The sequence below is a fragment of the Lates calcarifer genome, linkage group LG23, assembly GCF_001640805.2.
Source record: "Lates calcarifer isolate ASB-BC8 linkage group LG23, TLL_Latcal_v3, whole genome shotgun sequence".
NCBI lineage: Eukaryota > Metazoa > Chordata > Actinopteri > Centropomidae > Lates > Lates calcarifer.
This window is the reverse complement of record NC_066855.1, coordinates 6937406-6957816: the sequence shown is the minus strand read 5'-3', so window position 1 is coordinate 6957816 and position 20411 is coordinate 6937406. Positions and strand designations below refer to the sequence as shown.

The 20411-nt window shown below is 43.1% G+C and overlaps 1 protein-coding gene and 1 long non-coding RNA gene across 5 annotated transcripts; both read left to right on the top strand.

Annotated features, from left to right (window-relative positions):
- Positions 1-252: 252 nt before the first annotated feature.
- LOC108875729 (gap junction delta-3 protein) lies at positions 253-6367 on the top strand. 4 transcript variants are annotated; one of them, XR_007809229.1, is made up of 2 exons: positions 253-2717; positions 5431-6367. XR_007809229.1 is itself a non-coding variant. In XM_018664846.2 (2 exons), the coding sequence occupies exon 2, from the start codon at positions 1368-1370 to the stop codon at positions 2250-2252; it is 885 nt and encodes a 294-aa protein (XP_018520362.1). In that variant the 5' UTR covers positions 253-867; positions 1162-1367; the 3' UTR covers positions 2253-4269. The 4 variants fall into 4 exon arrangements, 3 of the variants coding, with proteins under 3 accessions (XP_018520362.1, XP_050922369.1, XP_050922370.1); XM_018664846.2 differs by lacking the exon at positions 5431-6367 and having other exon boundaries at positions 253-867; positions 1162-4269; XM_051066412.1 differs by lacking the exon at positions 5431-6367 and having other exon boundaries at positions 253-1075; positions 1162-4269.
- A 3058-nt stretch (positions 6368-9425) lies between these two features.
- Positions 9426-10786, top strand: LOC127139203 (uncharacterized). The gene is made up of 2 exons (XR_007809207.1): positions 9426-9645; positions 10430-10786. It is a non-coding gene; the product is annotated as an uncharacterized LOC127139203 (long non-coding RNA).
- Positions 10787-20411: the final 9625 nt, after the last annotated feature.

Genomic DNA, 20411 nt, shown 5'->3' with positions numbered 1-20411 from the left:
GTTTAGAATTATGAGTTTAGGTGAAAACCTCGCTCAAAGGCCAGCCTCTAATGAAATGTGTCAGTGATTTTTGTCCGTACACGTCAGGTTCTCAGGAGTTTTCAAATGGCATGTGTAAGTGAGGGTGGAGCATCAGACGCACATGTGCTGTAGACACTGGGGAGCTGCTCATTTGGAAATCTGAATGGGTAAGTAACCTCTTGCTTACAAACCAGAGAGTACATAGGCAACACATAGGCAGTACATATTTTTTATTCACAAGTTGAGTCTGTGATCATTGAGAGTTGAAGTGATAAGAAAAACATTTCTTTATCTAGTTCTCCTGTGCAGCAGTGATTCACAGGTTCAAAGTCATACAGCTACTGGGAGGCAATAAAACAATTTTATTGCTTTAAAAAAAACCTTAATATAAAACCACGAAGCTCAATATAATGTTTTGATGCTGCTGGTTGCAAAGTGAATGAGATACACTGCATAATTAATCTGAAGGTACTTTAGTCAATACACATGCACTCATGTTTTCCCTTGTGAGCAGGGAAACTGGTGGTACATCTTGGAGCAGACCCTTCCTGCCATTTAGGAAGCTTTGAAATGTCTAGATTGTTGCAGATTAAGACAGGAACTGTTGCCGCCCTCTAAATTACAGGCATGCCATTTGGAGTAGAGAGTGAGAGGAATACAGGCTGGCATGGACGTGAGCATAACTCTTTGATCGGATTTTTATTTGTTCAAGCTTTGCTTTGGTTTTATCCAAGGATGCAACCTGAGTAGCAGTGGACAAACAAGAAGAGCCAGAAACAGGATTTTTAAGGTTTATCTGGTGGCTTTGGTTTTGTGCGTCTCAGTCTTCTCCCGTCTTGTCATAAGGTACATAAAACACCTTAGACTGAACTTGTCTTATCAGTTTCAAGTTCCAGACCGACAAGTAGCTCAACCAGCCCAGTGCTCCTCCACAAGTAGCAGCTTGTAGGTGATTGAGACAGTATTCAGAAATTTTGAGCCCTTCAAATAGGATTCAGCTCTTTTCTTTTACAACCTCTTCAAATGAAACCTCAGGACTACAGGTTCATTATAGGTCAATCTTATCATTTTATTCCTTGAGTGATATACTGGAATTGCTGTTATGCAGGTGGTATAATCATGTTTCATTTTTGGTTCCAGGTCATTGGAATATGCAGCCTACCATCAGTTAACGCACAGGCCACACTTTGACCTGCAGATAAGGCTGTTTAGTTTCATTATAAGTCATGATTTGGGGATAATAAGATACTCTAGTTTCTTTTATTAGCCAGAGGCAGTTTGCTCTGAGAAGGACAGGTGAATTCATCTCCAGTCTTCCAAGAAGCAACGGTGAGACTGTTGCAATCATGGGTGAATGGGGCTTCCTCGGTGGACTCTTCGACAACCTCCAGGCCCACTCGCCGATGCTCGGCCGCTTCTGGCTCTTGCTGATGCTTGTGTTTAGGATTCTGATCCTGGGAACGGTTGCCAGTGACCTGTTTGAGGATGAGCAAGAGGAGTTTGCCTGCAACACCCTGCAGCCGGGGTGCAAACAGGTGTGCTACGACATGGCCTTCCCTATCTCCCAGTACAGATTCTGGGTCTTTCACATCGTCCTCATCGCAACGCCGTCTCTGCTTTTCCTCATGTACGCCATGCACCACCATAACAAGAGGAACAGCCACTCCAAATTCAGCCAAATTAGCAGCCAGGACTATAGAGAAGACCTCCATTTTAGGAGGCTCTACATTGTCAATGTGGCTTTCCGCATACTGGCAGAAGTTGGCTTTCTAGTGGGCCAGTGGTTCATGTATGGGTTCAAGGTGGAGGCCCAGTTCCCCTGTAGCCGCTTCCCTTGCCCCTACACAGTGGATTGCTTCACCTCCCGCCCTGCGGAGAAAACCATCTTCCTCTGCTTCTACTTCGTTGTAGGGGTGATATCGGCGATTTCCAGCTTCGCAGAGCTTCTCTACAGCTCCATGAAGTGGTTCTGCTCGAGCCGGGAGCCCCCCTTCCCTCTGGAGCGCTCCTGCGTCTGCCAGAACCTCCACAACATCAAGCAGGAGGAGGCAGAGGCAGAGGAGAAGCCCAGAGGAAAGATACTCTTAGAGAGTGCGCCCAGCAGCATGAGGCTGAAGGGAGGTTTGTTGAAGGGAGGTTCGCTGAGGAGCAGCGCCAGCAGGAAGGTCTCCAGCATCGGCTACAAGCACAAGGGTGGCAAATACGTGAACAGCAGGACACTCATGGTGTGAGCCCTGATTCAAACATGCTGCTATCACGGTAGTCTTTTTTTATTATTATATTTTAACTATAAATCCTGTAAGCCATTTCATTTCACAATTATTTTCACTGTTAATGAGTCAAGGAGTTGTTTACGACGGGAGACATCATACGGAAATGCTTGGGAGACAGTCATGAGATAAGGGGGAAAAAATCAAAGAAAAGACTGATGATAAGACGGATGCATGCAAGGCAATTGTTGTCTTGTTTGGCTTGGTGACTCATAACAGACATTAGAACAGTTGAGGAAGGAAAAGCCTCTGGATTACCCATGATACACTTGTTTAACACTGATTGCTTTTTGTTTCAAAGAGAATTGACTGTACATCGCTGTACCACACCCTTTGGACCGGAAAAATCCACCCGAAAACACCACTGAGGGAACACTGTGTTATTCTACTGGTTTTGGACAGTGAGGTTAAAATCTTTAAATGAAGGTAACTGTCTCTGTAAACTGGAAACCATGCCTGAACTTTATTTAAGTATACATTTTTCCTTTTAACAACACTTTCGCGACTGTGCGCTCATTATGAAGCTACAGCCAGCAACCGGTTAGGTAAGCTTTGCACAAACACTGGATACGGGCAATGGAATGAAGATGTTGAACTGTTTCCCTCTGTGGGTTTAACTGGTGTGACAGGATAGTAAGTTAGTTTCTGTATTAAGGCATTAAACATTTGCACGTTGTTTTGTAAGACTGATTCTGTTTTATTTTTGGTACCAATTTCAGACAAGACATCAGTCACACAGGATTGTAAGATACTGATGCTCTTAATAGTTCAAGATTTTAAAATCGGTGACATTATGACATAACTAAAAACAACTTGCATCCAGGTGCCTTTGATTTGGCCTCTGATTGGACAGTATGATCACTTACCTTCTGATAAAGGGTTCCAAGGACAAAGACCAAACTCTCATATCTCATTATTACTGAACAGAAAGGGTTTTTTCACAATTTTGCTACCCAAAAGTTGTTCCTATAGATGGCTTGTAACTGGTTTATAGGGCATTAGTAAATGACTTCCTAAACTTGAATACATTCACTGGCAGTGTTTTTTCCACAGGTGTGTGTCAACAGTAGCTTGTAGCTGGACTGGTTGCTCAGGTTTTTTATCATGAAGGATTGAATGAATGCTGCACGTACTTCAGAGCCCTTCATGAGATCAATGATATCTTATCTTGACACTCAGCTCTTACTACGCCTACACATTTTAACGCTTCATTACATTCAACAACTGACACTTCATTGGAACTTCTGTAATGAACATCTCTGCATAAATGTCATATTTATTTTTTATTGTGTATGAATGGACTAGTTGAGGGCAAAGCATTTCATACAGCATGAGATGAGTCTGTTAGTGTGCCAAACAAGCTCAGTGGCATTTTCATTGTTATGTTGAAATGAAACTGTGTGGTGTGCAGCTAAAAAAATATTATGCAGTGGCTACAATAAATCAGTAACATACCAACATCACAAGTCTTTGCAGGAATTATACTCTAATGCAACTCTGCTCTAAACTGCTTTGTCACGTACACAGGTGTCGTAAATGACTAATAAAACCAGTCTCATTAGGGAGATCGTGTCTTTGTGGTGGGAGCTCCAAACCCTCCGTTTTTAATCAAATGTTAAAGAGAGCCAGTGTCCCCAACTGACACTTTTGAGACAAAACTCAAGATGTGCATGTTCTCAATGACCTTTGGCTGCTCTTAGTGAGCAGAGTGAGAGTTTGTATTTCATTTTTTACAGTAATTGCTCGTACAGGTTTTATTGTTTTCAGTTTTAAATTTTTGCACATATTTTGATATTTCCTTGTATTTTATCATTGCCATTCATTGTTTTTTCTGCCTTTTCTATTATTTGTGCCTTTTGACTGCCTCTACTGATGTCATTTCACTCACTACTATTGTGCTTTTAACTAAAATGTGTATGGCACTGAACACTGGTTGTTTTAAACTGTATAAATAAACTTGATTTCGAATTTTTTTCAATTGATCTTAAATTGCTACTTTCTACTAATTCTCCTAATCAGATGTGTGCAGAAACATTTTGGCGTTTCATGTTAAAAGGCAATTGACAGTACTTCAACTCTCCAAAGTCATGGTTGATCCATGATGCAGTCCCAGATATCTCTGTTACTGTTATGAATTCATTTTCTAAAAGCAAATGAAAGGTTTTGATCTATTTGATGTCTTGTCTTGATCCAAACATGAAAATACAGTTCACATCCATGGAAAAATACACATAAAAGGCCACTAATTAATTTATTCTATCAGAACATAAAATGATCTGATAGAGTATTTGGCAAAATGCTTTGATCACAGCAGCATCATGTGCTAGTCAAGCAAATGCTCTTGCGTGACTTGCATTTTGTCAACAGTAGGTGGCAGCAGTGGAGCAGGAAATGATGCTGACTTGAATCATGAGGCTCTGATCTTCAGTGAGATGACTTCATTTGCAGCCACATTATTCCTCTGACAGCACCCTCAATTCCATGTCATTACGAAAGCGGATTTTTTTTCCTTGAGACCCGCTGCATGACACCAGGACTGTTAATTTATGCATACTGAAACAATGTAATGTCTCACTCAGCCATTCCACCTTGAAAAAGCTTACAGCTCCATGTAAACTGAATTAACTGGTTCTTTTCTTTTCAATGATTATTTCTGCCTTTGCAACCTCAGATGAGGAAAATGTGATTGTCTTCTGAAGGCTCCTGCAGTCACAGATCCGAGTGGCTCATCCAAACACGAAGTCATCTAAGTACTCTCCAAAGAAGCTTATTTTTGACTCAAACATTCCTCCCAGAAGCACACACACGCACACACACACACCCCTCCTGCTGTTCCCTGGACGCTTCATATATGCAGATTGCATAGCGGTGCAGGCTCTTTGATGTGCATAGAACAGAATTCTAGATGTGTTTTATATAACCACTCGAGAGGGAGGGAAGGAAAGAAGAGTCGAGGAGGATTACCGTCAAAACTTTCCCTGTTTCCTTTTGTATGCTTGCGTCTCTACCTTTTCATGTTTGCCTTGTCAAACTGGAAGTCTGCCTGTTCCTCTCTTTCTATACTTTCTCCCCAGACTTTCCTCCTTTGTTTTTCCAGCGCTGCCTCTCCGTTCTTCACTCTTTCTTTTCTTGAATCCAGGGAGGCCTCGCTGCTGGAGTCTGTCTCGGAGAAAATGTAGGTCATCTGTTTTCAGCGACTCCCTTCACACCCACACGGAGGAGGAGATGGAAGTGATAACATCTTTCTCTGCACCCGCACAAACCAACCCCCCCTTCCTCCATTCTCCCTTCACCTTGACTGAGACACATCTGGGGCTACCTGTGGTCCATCTGTGTCCCCCCGGTCTGCTCCACAGAGGCTCTGTCAGTGAACACCTAGCTGACTGACAGCTCCACATGGAGTGTCTCTGAGCGTCTCACTCTTTGCTAAGTCACCTAGGGTCAATACTTGACAAGACCCTTTCTTTTTCAAGAAACATCGCCCCTGTAGTTTGCCTTCTTTGCTCCAAACAAATAGCATTAACAGCTCAGTCTGTTGTGTTGCCCTTTCATTTATCCATGGCACAGTGCCCAGTTCTAAACAAATCAAGCCGCTTGTTTACTGGCCGGAGTTTTGGTAACTCATGACCCAATAATGTTGATTCCAGCCTCTGGAGGTTAAGATAAACATGACACTTTAAGCACATGAGAAACATTCACTTTGATATGTGCAATAATTTCTTAATATTTTTTGCGACGAGACTTCCTGGAAATAACTGTTTAATTTGCGTCAACACACATGGAAAGTACAACGGCAACAACAGTAGATGATAAAGTGCAGTTAAAAGTTGTTGTTGATTTCTTTGAAATTAATGCACAATTAATTAATCCATCCTGACCTGCTAATGGTTATATAACTAAATTTCACACTAATTTTGATGAAAGATGGTTATGCTGTCAACAATGTATTAATAATTGTAAGAGTACCAAATGAACACTGTTTCCATTTTACCTATGATTAGAACCATATGACACAGACTTTTATAGAAACCATCTCTATAAATGGCATTATACATATTGTGTTTCTTTCAAGGAAAGTAATAGGAAACTACATGACATGTAAAATAAAGCATTACTGGAAAACTTGTTGAATTTGAGCATTTATCCACGCTGTGTTACCCTTCCTTCTGCTTCACTTTCCAAGTATGAGTACCTGCTGGCTATCAGATGTCAACATGTACTTCCTTGTACCTAAAAAAACCTCTTGTCTCATGCCTTAATGTGATACTTATAGTCAGAGCCCAGGGCAAAATTAGTGGGCCCCAATTAACCCTGGTTACTACCACAGTCTCTCTCTCTCTTTTTTAAATACAATATGAATGCCTTTCAGTATCAATTTTCATGGCAATGAGAAGTCAGGCGATAGCCAGAGTCAGTGGGACTCGTCATTTGGGGAAGTTTGAATAAAATTTTGTGCCAATCCATCTATGTAAAACATCTTGAGATATTTTAGCAGATGACTGAAAACTCTGACCTGGTGGTGGCACTAGAGGAAATGTCAAGGGATTAAAAAAGTCAGTGGGATTCATCCTCTGTGGACCATTAATGTCTGTACAAAATTTGATGGCAATCCACCCAACAGCAGTTGAGATATCTCAGTCCAGACCAAAGTGGTGAATCATCCTGAAAGCCAGGAGCCATTTTATAATTTTAAAACCAGTATTGATGTTTTGTACGAGAACAGAAGTGTGCCACTGCAGAGGATATTCCCTTATGACCATCTGCAGTGTTGACGATGCTCTATGCATCTCTATATGTACCTCCTGACCCCCAGGTCCGCCACTGAGCTGGTGGCCAAGGACAGCTTATATCTCTCTCTTCCCTAGAAGCCGCTGGAGCGTGCCTCCAAGTTTATGGCGTCACTGAAGAGCTCGGGTCACCGCACATCACACCTCGGCACTCCATCTCCTTTTCCCTCCTTATCCATCCATCTGTGCCCCTCTCCTCCTCTCTTTCCCCTGCCACAGGGTGTGCGTGAATGCTGCATTTACAGTTAAATATTCTTGCTGTCTCTAACCCCCACCCCCCACCCCTCCATCTGCTTTCTTCACTTCTTCCTGTCTTCCCCTGCCTGGGGTGTGAATGTGAATAGTGCACCATCATCCAAACTTGCTTCCTCTCCCCTCCCTCCCCTTTTCTCTCATTTTTCTCAAGGAAAATGCGGTGTAAAAGCCTTCAGGCTCGTGGCCACAAAGCCATGTTGCATATAGTGACCCAGAGAGCGGATGGGCTGACTGCTCTGCCTTCGCTGACACAATAACTTTGTTTGATGAAGATGATGCTTCTTGGCTGCTCTCTTCGCCCAGTGCGGCAATGTGTTTGACGGCAGGTAAAGTAAATTGTTATGGTTCATTTGTAGCTTTGTGAAGTCTGCACATCTGGGTTTGAAGAGCTTCTTTCCAAAACAAGACATTGCCTGTGTAACTCAAGCACTGAGCCAAGAACATCAGGTTGCAATATTTTCCCAACATGAATACACAGTGTTTTGGGACAGACAGACTTCATTTGGCTCCGATTTATCCCTCTCCAATCATTTTTTTCCATTTAGTGTGCACATTTTTCTAAGAAACGGAAAAGAAACTGAATATTGTTCTGTGATGATTGTACCCACAAGTGGCTGATGGGATGGGTAGAGTGCAGTAATGATGGATAAATGAACGGATGGATGGAAGTAAAGTTGGGAGGTTTCGAGCGCTCTCCCCTGGTTTCTGTCAAACCTCCATCGGTGTGCACTTGTTTTGGATGTCCTTGTGGTCCTCGTGGGAGATTACAAATTGTGTGTGTGCGCTCAAGTGTAGGTCCTGTGTGTCCTTGTGAATTTAAACCTGTGTGTGTATGTGTGTGTGTTGCTTCACCCTGTGTGTGCAGAGCTGTCCAGAGTGGTGTGCTCAGCAGTCGTGCTCGGCTGCACACTAACACGATGTGACAGGGTAGAAATACCAGTACCGACCACGCTCTCGCCCACCCACCGTCACACACACCAACTCCACCCGCCGCAGCCACCATCACCCCCCCACCTCACTTCTCACTCCGCGCCCCCACCCCATTGGCTGTCTACTTCCGTCACTCCACGTCTTCTGCTCAGAGACAGAACCATAAGCCCTCCATGTTCTCCCTCCCCCTTTTATTTCACCTCACCCAGAAAAACCTTCTCCCTGTTTGCCTGCTTACCAGCAGCATAACGTGGGGCCCTGATGTGCATCAGTGAGTGACGTGGTATCAAATGGGACATATTATGCAATATCCCATTATGCAACGCAACATTTTCATATGTTTATCCGCCCAGCCTCTTGAGACAAGTTCCTTTTCACTATTTTCCTGTCTTGGTCTTTATTGCAATATCTTCCTGCTGGTTGGCTGGCGTCCTCAACGATGAACCAAGGTGACAGTCACAGTAGGGGACGAGTCATTTGACATTTGCGATTGTCACAGTTTGAACCCCGACCTCTGTTCATTCGCAGCTGGCGAGTTCAAGCTGATAGGACGAGGAGAAATTTAAATGCCACACTATCTCCTCATCTCAACATCGTGACGTCAGAAAACGAGGAGACACCTTCCTTTTAACCTTCAGCTACAGTATCTGGCGAAAGTTGACCTGTCATTCAACACCTTGCTTCATATTTATACCATTACACATTTTCACGCCTGAGTGCTGCTGGATAAAAGCGCAATCTCTAGCCACTAAGCAGCTCCACCGAAGCGTTTGAGATTCCAGTGCCTTGCTCAAGGACATTTCTGTTTTAGCTGTTGAGTGAGGAGAGGGCTGCTGCATACGTTCCAACAAATTTCTTTCAATTATCACTGACAAGCAATGTAAGAATAAAAAACAGATATAAGTCAAGATCCCTCCCCATAGCAATGCCAAGAGTAGGCCATATTCATATACAAATACATACACATGCCTGCACCTGCAAAGTTTAATATTATTCTAAACCAGTTATACATTAATTAATCTGATTCTAAACGTGCTCTATGTAAGTTTTTGCTATTGCTACACAGCAATGTTAACATTAACAGCTGTTTACTTCAGCCTTCGTTGCACTTTCAGATCAAGAGGTTATGTCCTCTGTGCAGCACTACTTCTTCATCACCCCCATGATGCACTGAGGGCAGGCTGCTGGAGACACCACCGCGACTCCCTATCTTACGAGACAGCTAGCTGGCTAGCATGCTAACTTCAGTAGCACAAAAGAAGTGATAGAAACGGACGCAACACAAGCGTTAACATTGACGTTGCTTTCCATCGCTGGAGACAGCTATTGGAGAGTAAAGGAATTAAACTTGATGCTGAACTGGCAACGTTTCTTCTAGACTGGTAGGTAAACAGCTGTTAATGCTAACATTAGCTATGTAGCAATAGTAAAAACTTAAATTAGCACCTGCTAGTAATGGTTTCGAAACTGCATTGTGAAAATACTCCATTGCAAGGTCCTGCACCTACAGTGTCACTTAAGGAAAAGTATGAAAGTAAATAAAAAGTAAAGTACTAATAATTCAGAAAAACAGATCCTCTGACTTTTAATATTTATTATGTTATTGAATTATTACTGATACAGTAGTGGTTGGGAACACTCAACTACCTAACAGCGCATAAAGTAACCATAAATAGCTCCAAATTGACCAGCTACAGCAATAAAATGCTACTTACAGTTTACACTGATTCATCAATATTTCATATCATAATATAATCACAGTCTAATCATGGGATATGTAGTAGTTTCAGTCACAGAGGACATTTTTCTGCAGAACAAGCATTTTACTTTTGATATTTACTGCAGAACTTGTAATGAAGTATTTTGACACTGTTGATCTGAGGACCTCGCAGTAAAGAAGGCAAGCTGAGAGAGAAGTAAAGCAGAGGAGATTAAACCCACAGATGGGACAGTATTACTCCCTCCTTTTGCCACTTTGACCTTTTATACAGAAGAATCTATATTAAGACGGAACACCCTGTTTATATTTTCTTTCTGCATCACTCTCCCTCTCACCTCTCCTCCTCTCTGTGGGCTTATGTGCACTTTCTCCCCCTCCTTCTCCTCCTTCCTCTTCCACCATTTCTCCTCCCCTCTTTCCATTCCTGTGTTTTTCTTTATCCTTAGGGAGACAGCTGCATGCAGAAACATTGTGGATCACTGAGCTTCAAGACACCGTCTCTAAAAATTGCTCCATTTTTCCACAAAGCATTTTTCTAAAGCGCTGAGCAGGGCAGGCGGCCTGATATGATGCTGCAATTCTGGTCTTGGAATTTGTTCTGGGAGCTGTTTGTTTCGCAAAATGGATCAGGTCTTGATGTATTATTGATGTAATATGATTTTTTTGTCCTAGTCAGAGATTATTGAGTCATATTTGGGTTGTAAAGTAGTTTAAAGTAGGCAGTTTTGGGTCATAATATCATGTGATGCGAATTTGTTCTAACATCAATCATTTTTAATATATAAAAACTGAGCACTGGTGGATGCAAAGTGTGTTTCTTCCAGATTTCATCTACAATAGTGTAAATTTCACAACAGTACAGCCCTGGAGGCATCCATCTTGGATCTTCTCCAGTCCAGTAGAGGCAAAGGCGGGGGAGCCTGGTAGGGACTACATTTTGGCTCCCTTCCAGTCCAGTGGGCATGAAGCAGGCCTCAGAGGCTCCTGGGATTTCCCTTTACACCAAACCTCTCTGCCCTCCATTAACCAATTAGAGGAGAGAATTGCTTAACTGGACATATAAAAGACTGCGTGCAGGCTGCGGGGGGAACAGGAATAAATCAGGAGTAACGGGAGTCACGAAGAAGCACCATGGGAGAGCAGATGATGGGGGAAAGTGACAGAGAGTGTGTGTGTGGAAACGGTGGATCACTAATATAAAACACAGAAAATATCATAACATAGCCCCCTTCTGCTCCATTGCATCTGATTCATCTGCTGTGCATTCCACACTCAAATGTGTGTTGCTGAAACACACAGGTCCGTGATAGATGTTTATGAGCTAATGTCAATTTTCTTCTGTGAATTTACTGTCAGTGGATGATGAATGCACTCAATATCGCTGGTTATTCATCTCATACATTCTCTGCAACAGCTCCCACTGCAGAACAGTATCTTGCAAGCACCAATAGGTGTCGTCCTTGTCCAGCTTGTCACCACAGTCAATCAGGCTGGCAAAGAGAGCTTCCCTTTCAAAACTACTGGGGCATGATGTGGTGCAAGGCTGCATTGTTGCCATAGCTCTGTGAGCGTAAGTGTGACAAAGACATCTTCCTGTGTGTATTTGTATGATTCTAACAAGTTTATGAACAAACAAATATTTTGCATGCAGAAGTTCAGAGAGTGTATGTCTACACGGTGGATGAAATCAGGTGACAGGTGAAGGACAGTATGTGTACACAGTGTCACTTCACTCTCATGGGTTCACCCTTTATGTGTGTGTGTGTGTGTGTGTGTGTGTGTGTGTGTGTGTTCCTGTGTGTGCTTGTCCTTGTCTTGGCCATGAGACCCACATCAATTCATGAGGCCTCTGCCCTTTTCCTGGGGCTGCCTGGGAAATGTGATGTGACATGTGGGATGAGCAAGACGGAGCAAGGGGTGAGGAGGAGGGAGAGGAGGAGGAGGAGGAGGGATAGGTGAGGTTGTTGTTGTTGGTAGGACACTTCAATACACAAGTCTGAGAGATGCACAAAGTCGGGTTGTCAAGCAGAGACAGACAGGCCACGCTCTGACACACTCCTGTATACTTTAAACAGACAGTGTAAGACAGATTTTCAATAAGAGATATACGTAAGGAGAAATTAGCTTTTATGTTGACAAGACACCGATACACTTGAATCTATGAACACACTGACTGCACAAAAACAGCAAAGCATTAATACTTGTCCAGTAAATTTGCAACGAAATGTACTACAAATGTGACACATCGGTATTTTTCATAAGCTCTAAGACAACATTTTCCCCGTTTGTTAACATTATACTTGCTTAACATTGGCTTGTTAATATTCATCGTGAGCATATTAGCATGTATCTTAAAGTACAGTTGTGACTAAGTAAGTGCAGCTTCACAGAGCTGCTACCTGCATTAATGTCACACTAACTGACCACAAAAGAATGTGCAGTTACTGTTTTTAACATTTTTTTTAATCAGCTTTTAAAAGTCTTTGCATGCACAGTAATACCTGATGACAAGTAGCATGCACTGTACCAGCACCCTTTTTGTACCAGAAGGAGCAGGTTGAGGAAAATGTAATCTTTTAAATTTTTTTTACATTCTACATGGACACATTTGCTGCCTCGCTCCAGATATTTAATTCTCTCAGTACAGTTGGCTGCGGTAGCTTGTGGTGAGCAGACGCTCGTGTCCGTAATGGGCAGCAGATGAGAAAAGAGGGTGAGAGAGGGAATGACAGCGAGAGAGAAAATGAGAGAAGGTGAAATCTATTAGTGTGACAGGCTTCCTATAAAGCTGGAGACCTCGGGGGACACACTCAAAGTGCTTAGTGCAACAACAAGAGAGAGAGAGGATGGGAGACATACAAGATGAGACAAGAGACAAAAATTAAAGGACGTAAAAGAAAAAAAATGACAAAGAAAATAGTTCTTATTTGCATGTACAGAAACCTCTGAAACTGAACCTGGTGAAGGAATTCATGATGTTATGAATGGATGGAAGATGGAAAAGTATATTTACTGTGTGTAGATAGTGTGTGAATGCATGCACATGGAGATTGATAGGCCCATATGTACTGTACATGCTTGTGTGTCTATGTATTTGTGTATGCATGTTCTCCCCTCCCCCTCTCTTTTGAGTGCTACCAGGATGAGTGTGCTCCATATGTATGTCAACTCCAATCACTCAGTGAAACAGGGGTCGGGGATGGGGGGTGGGGGGGACTCATTCATGTCTACATCAGTCTATGGGTGACTGAGCATCTCAGACCCGAGGTGAGAAAAAAAGTTCCTCTGTTTTTTGGAAGGGGTGATAGATGAATGTTGAGAGAGGTGTTCTTTGGGGAGGGAGGGATGGATGGAAATAATATTCTTTTAGTGGTTTCAGCTTCTCAGGAGAATTATTGGTTTACTGCTAACATCCATTCCTCCCACCCTTACTTTTCTTTATCTCTCTTTCTTGTTTTTTTCTTTCCCTCCTCTCCATATTTCTGCTGTCCGCTCCATTATTCTCTCTTTCTGCTGTCAAGTCCCCGTCCTTCTCCCTCTGGGCTGCCCCACCCATGTGTACTTTGACACCAAACTCCTGCTCGGCCCGGCAGAGGGCCGGCCCCAGCCCTCGGTGTCCTAGACCTCAGTCATGTGACGCTGACCTGCTATGTTTTACAAGGCTGCAGTGCAGCGAGGGGGCCTCTGAGGAAAAAGGGGCTGCGTTCACCAGCGGCAGGAAACAAAGCACAGCTCGGGGGTGGGGGGAGGGAGAGGGGGAGTCTATGTGTATGTGTGTGTGAGTGGGGAGATTGTGTGGGTGGGTGGGTGGGGTGGGAGTGGAGGGTCAGGAAGCAGTATTTCAAGGGATGGAACTCTACTATAAAAAGTTTGACATCAAGAAGCACTGAGTTTTTAAGTGAGGCCGTGTTCAAGCGTGCTACGTTGTTGTCTGCCCAAGATGGAAAGTCTTTGATCAAAGCAGGTTGGATTTTTTCCACCTGGCTGATGTTAGATTTTTCAACTCTTATTGACATGCTTCGATGAGCTCTGGCCTTAATCTCCTCTCCTTTTCTCTCCTCATCTCCCTTCCTCTCTCCCCGCATTAAATCTCATGCATCTAAGTCCTCCTCTCCCTCTCTCTCCAACTATACTTTATTCCCAAATGACTTGACCTTCACTATCGCTCAGCTCTGTAGAGCCATAACTCTGCTCTCGCTTGCTCTGTTGCTGTAATCTATGGCTGTAGACGCAGACGGATCCTGTTGCCCTCCCAGCCTCCTACGCACAAGTACACACATACGCCAATAGGCACATACACTGTACGCACAAAAGGGACTTCATACTGAAAAGTAAGTACAAGAAGGTTGACCACAGATACTTAAAGGCAAGCGTGGAGAGACACACACACACACACATACACACAAATACATACACTCTGTCTCTCTCTCTCTCTCTCTCTCTCTGTCTCTCTCACACACACACACACACACATCTGTGTCATTCCTGGGAGATTTTAGCCCATTAAATGAGAGCAGCCCAGTCCAGTCTCTCAGATCGCTGCCGTTCCCCCCTCTTTGTTCCCCAAATCAGGAACAGCTGTGCTCCTCCACAGTTGTAAGTCACTCACTCAGTGGAAATTTAAAAGCCATTAACCGAGCCCCTCATTGCTACCCCACCCCTTTGTGTGCATGCGAGTGTGTGTCTGTGTCTGTCTTGCTTATCTGCTTTTCCACACAGAGACACATTTATACGCACACTTGTGTGTACATGTTGAAAGTCAAAATACCCCCTTGGCCCTGCGTAGTACATTTGAGACCGCGTCTCTCTTAAAGTGGCCTCTCAGTTTGAATCACAAGGTTTTTTGGAGCAAAGCGGGCTCATCTTCGTTTGGTGCGCTGCGTGGTCGAGCAGGGATCTGCCTCCCACACCTTGAACGCTTCGCTGTGTTCCAGCCGTTAGTAGCTGGGAGGGGTCACTTGAGGTCATGTTGTCTTTGAGCGTGGAACAACAAAAACAAGGCCCTGCTGAAATAGCTCGCTGCTTGTCCACTTTCTTGGCTTAGCCAGCGAATTACTGTGCCAGGAAAGAACAACAAGCCCGGAGCCTTTCATAAGGCGAGCCCTTCAAGCTCACTATATAGATGCAGGCACAGCTGCATGCACGAACACACACAAGCAGATGTTTCACGGAGACAGAGACACAAAGACAGAGACGAGAAAAGGAGGAGATAAAGGAAAAGGGAGTGGGACCATGACATGGACAGTGGACATTTGGATGCCAAAAGTCAAATCTATGGTTCTTTCCGCTGTTTTTCTTTTGTCTCCTCCTCCCTCCTCCCTCCCTCCTCTATCTCCTGTGGAGATCTCTCATTTCCTGCAGGCCCAATGTTGATTTCATACTGGAGCTCAGGGCTTAGTGGGAGTCTGTGAGATGGGTAAGGGGGAACATGGGGAGGAGAAATGTGGGGGTATTTGGGTTCAGGCCAAAAACAACCTTCACCTCAACTTCTCTCAACTGCTCTGTGCAGATTTTAAAAATGTAAGCGTGCTAGTCAAGTTTTTTTTCACTCTCTCCGTAATCACACACACCTCAGCACCTGTGAGAGGCCACAGTACAACCACAGTCTTACATCAGCAAAAGACATGCTCCACTGGGGCAGCTGATAATGTGTCTTGCTCAAGAGCACCTCAACAATAGTTTCAGGAGAGGAGACCGTAGTTCATTCTCTCTCCCTGTAGAGATTTTTCCAGTGAGCAGGGTTGCTCTATTCTCCTGCTGAAATCTTCTAATGCCAGATACCATCCCTGTAGTCAGTTTCGTTTAGTAAAATATATATATATATAATATAATATATATATATATATATATATATATAATTTGTTGTAGATTCATGTGTTTTGAAGCAGCAGTGACAAAGATTTGTTAGCTATACTTAACATTAAAGCATGTTTTGACTTTACGAAGGAAGGATAACCCCATTAAAGAAATTTTGGACATTTTATTCACTTTGTTACTGAGAGTTACTTGATGAGATTGATACCACTCTTATGTCTGTTAAATAAATACATTGCTGGAGCCAGTTAGCATAGCTTTGATAGAAACAAACTCTAAAGCTCACTATTTATCATGTTTTATCCATTTATTGGCTGTTAAACTTCCTTGGAGTTTTTTCTACATAAAATTGCTCATTTTAACGCTTCAGTGTAAAAAAGAAGATATTATCTGTTAATTAGTGAGTGTTAGAGGTACTAGTAGGCAGATTTTGTTATCTTTGCACAGAGCTAGGCTAGCTCTCCCCATATCCAGTCAGTTGTTAAGCTAAACAACTGCTGGCTCCAGCTACTACCGCACAACGTACACATGGTAAACTCATATAGTTGGTGGCACGAAAGCAAATAAGCATATTTACCAAGAACTAAACGATTGAGAAATAGAATTTTAAAAGTTCCATTCATCATTTTAATGTGAAAAGCATGATTCAGTCTTACTCCAGAAATTCCTAAATGAACACTAACTAGTCATCGTGACCTTATAAAATTCAAGACATTTGTGGGTATAGATGACACATAGCCTGATGGAGGAAACGGCTAAGGTGAGGGTTTCAGAATGCCAGTTTCTATATGGTGTTACTTTGACCTTTTCTAGTTGAATCAGATGACTTTGTCAGCAAACAACCAGAATGAGTCACTTCAGTCTTAGTAAGCTGCATAAAAAAAGTAACGGCTAGATTTTGAATTTTGATTTCTACTTGTGTTTATGTTTTTCTCACCAGCAGTAACCAAGGAAGAGGAAATACAGAAGTTTGACTGTTGTGTCTTGCCAGGACAGACACCAGTAATGCACACTGTTAGACTCACATGCATGACAGATTGTAACACTCAGATAACTGTGGCACACGGGCAATTTCTGCTCTTCACTTCCTATCTCATATTGTTAGCATAGATGAGGCCTTCTAGACATGAACAGCTGTGGCCCTCAGCTTTCACTTCCTCTTCTGTGAAACCACACATGTATCTGTTACCACAACAAGTTCCCCAAACGTGGCCTCTAATGCCCTCTGTACCTCCCCCATGCCAACACATGCACACATGTGCCTGCAGGCAAGCTCACATGAGTACAAAAACCTGCTGCCACCAAGCTTTGGATGAGGCAGTCCATTGCGTTAGCTTGTTGGTGAGGTTGTCTCTCGAGTCCATTGTTGTAAACTAATATTTCCTGTAAGCAAGAAGGTGCAGAATTGTTTTTGAGCATTTAAGGGCGGCGTCAGGAACTATGACTTCCTGTGTGCACGTCTCTCAAAGTTACATTTTCACCTTTGAGAGCAGAGATGCACTCAGTATAGTAAACCACAACATATATACCCAATTTGGCATACTACTGGTGCCATAGCACCCAAAACACACACACACAAACACACACACACAGTGAGCGCCATTGCGTGACTGAGGCTTCACACCTCTCTTTCTCTCTTTCACTCAACGAAAGCATGAAAAAAATCCCTCACCCACAGTAATGTGAGAAGTGTGTGTGTGTGTGCGTGGGAGTGGCAGCATGTGTGCATGTGTTCACTGTCTGTCTGGGGCACAGACTGACTATGCCCTTGTTTGGCCTCTGTCTTTGTCGCCTACACACCTACTATATATGTGCTCTTGCACATGCAGAGATAGACTGAGCGCATATGCCCTCTCACACACTGTCTGTTAGCATATAGCCAGTCATTCAAATTAACAACAAAGCACACCTCACATGCTAATGGGGTTTCATTGTCTGCGACTTCAGAGCTTTGTTTACACACAGTTCAAATATGCTCCTACACATTCACACTGTAGCCTCAAGACTCTCATAGTAATTTGTGAATGAACTCACTGACACAATAGCTCATCCTTCTCATTGTTTCAATTAAACCAATCAATGTAAACCAATGCAAGTGGGCTCCTAGTGGTGAACAATTGCTTGTGGATCTTGGATGAAAAACAAAAATAAAACAAACAATATCCTACACTAAGGAAGGTGTTCCCTTAAGTCTGTGTGTGCAGCTGGCTGCCAAAAAAACATCCCATTCTCTTGATCCATTGCACCGTGGGCTGAAAAGCTCAGTCTTGTGATGGGGAGACAGTGGCCAGGTGGCTAATTGAGCTGTTCCCAGGGCAGCCTGTGACAGCGTGCCACCCTGTGCCAAGGTGTTGGGGTTTCCCAGGGCTCAGTAATAGATGCTTTTAGTCCCTGTAAAGTGTGTCCAATCGCCCTGCCCCGCTGGCACAGAGCGCGCACACAGTGCAGGACACGCAAAGGACAGAGCGGTCACACTTATCCCAGCGGAAAGATGTTGGGTCGAGTGAGCCTTTTGATAATGTACTGGATGTGGTTTCATACACCTGACCATCACTGTTTGTATCTGTGAATGCTGAGTTTGGTTATATAAAATGAGACAAAGAGGCATAAGAACATGCACACTAGTTAGGGAACATATTGTTTGGTTGTAGGGACACTGAGTTTCAGTGCAACATTGTTTTAATCAGTTCTATGCTGCACCATTGTTTGTGGTTGCTACAGGGTAAGTAAAAGTATGATCTCTTTTCATGGCATGTATAAATGTTGCCAACTCAGCATAGATCAAGGAGATGAAGGTCTGCTGCACATCCTGCAAAAAAGGAAAGTGTCTGGTAGAGTGTCATTGTCGGGCTACATAAACTTTGCTTTGAGCTAGGTGAATACAACAACAACATATTTCTTCCATTGTTGAACAACTGACCATTACCTCACTGCTGTAATGTCCACAATGATTTTACTACATTTGAAAATTCTGTTTACAAGTCAGATGGAGGTGGTATCAGATAATGAGAGTCAGCCATCAACTAACAGGAATGTGGTTAGATGATGTATGTTCATATGATGTATGTTTTTAACCTGTACTATCATGATCTGTTAGTCCGTCCACCAGTTTGATCTAAAGCAGGCTAAATTTTATTTGTTGTTTGTTTCCAATTAGCTACATAACTAATGGCACTGGCCTCAGCTGCACTGTTAGTGCCAATAAGCAAATGTAAATGTATGATGATGGACATTGTACCTGCTGAACATCAACATGTTAGCATTGTCAATGTGAGCATGTTAGCATGCTAAAGTTAGCACTAAGCTCAAAGCACTTCTGTGCCTATGTATAGACTCATGGAGCTGTTTATTTTGCTCTGAACCCTTGGTCTTGGTCTGGACTGTTACCTCTGACAGAAAAATTATTAATTGAAATTTAAGGAAACTTTGTTGTGTGTCTTTTTAATTGACATTTCTGTTGTCCAAAATGTGATTTTGTCTTGAGTTATAAAAAATATTTCACAACCAAGGCTAATGGTTTCACTTCTGGACCTTTATTGAGACCCTCTATCAGATAACCATTTTATTCTCATTAGGCTGTCTGACAGCACGTCAATAACAGCACTAAGATGTGTGATGTGATGTGTGATCAGTAGCACTGAATGATCAAAGCTGACAGAAACTAACTTCTTAGTTGCTCTTTCACAGACGTAGTTGACCAGCTCTCAAAGTGCTGATCGTCTTGCATCTGTGTTTTCTAAAAGCTTGTTTTGCACTTGCATGCTACAGTATTTTCAGATGTATGCACTCCTCTCTGAAATACTTTGTCTGTGGCAATGGAAACTAAACAGTGCTTTTCTTTATTTGTGCACATTTGTGAAGACACGATCTTAATGCTGCCGGAGTTTCCACTGAATTCCACCAGCATTTCACAAAAAAGTATAACCAGCTCAACATCATCACTGGAAGCTGCATCTCAATGCATCTCATGCTACAAGTACAAATAGAAATTTGAAACATTTATATATCAAAACAGTAATTTCCTGCATAGTTTCTGTGTGTACATGAGTTTAACTTTTTTTTTTCTTCTTGAGGAGTGACTGGGTAGGGGGTAAAGCTGGAGGGAGATTCGCCGGCTGTGAGGGATCAGTTTCAGGATTGTAAACATGGCTGAACGCCCCCCCCCCCCAACTCCCACCGCACTCCCCAACTTTAAAAAGTGCCTCTTTTGAAATGGTTGAGCCTATGGGTGTGCCCCCCAAAAAACATCCCCCCTCCAACCTCGCTTTTCCTCTTCGTGTTTCCTGTTGAGCTGGCTAGACTCCTTTGACAGATTTACAACTCCGGGGTCAAAGTTTTCCGACGGCAGCAGATAAATCTTACACCCTCCCACCCCCACCTCTCCCTGCTTCTCCTTCACCTGATAAAAAGACACACACTCTGAACAACCGCTCTGTGCTGACCGCACTCAACACACTAGCCCCCCCCCCCAACATCCTTTCATGTGTAACATGCCTTCTTTTTCTTTTAAGAAAGAAAGCCCATGTCTGTGCACCTATGTGCATGAACATGTGTGTGAGGACGCCTGCACTTATGCGCTCAGGGAGAGGTGTGTGTCCAAATGCCTCAGTGCAT

Bases quoted from the DNA above. Each gene is read 5' to 3' on its own strand.
- LOC108875729 (XM_018664846.2), top strand. From the start codon at position 1,368: ATGGGTGAATGGGGCTTCCTCGGTGGACTCTTCGACAACCTCCAGGCC.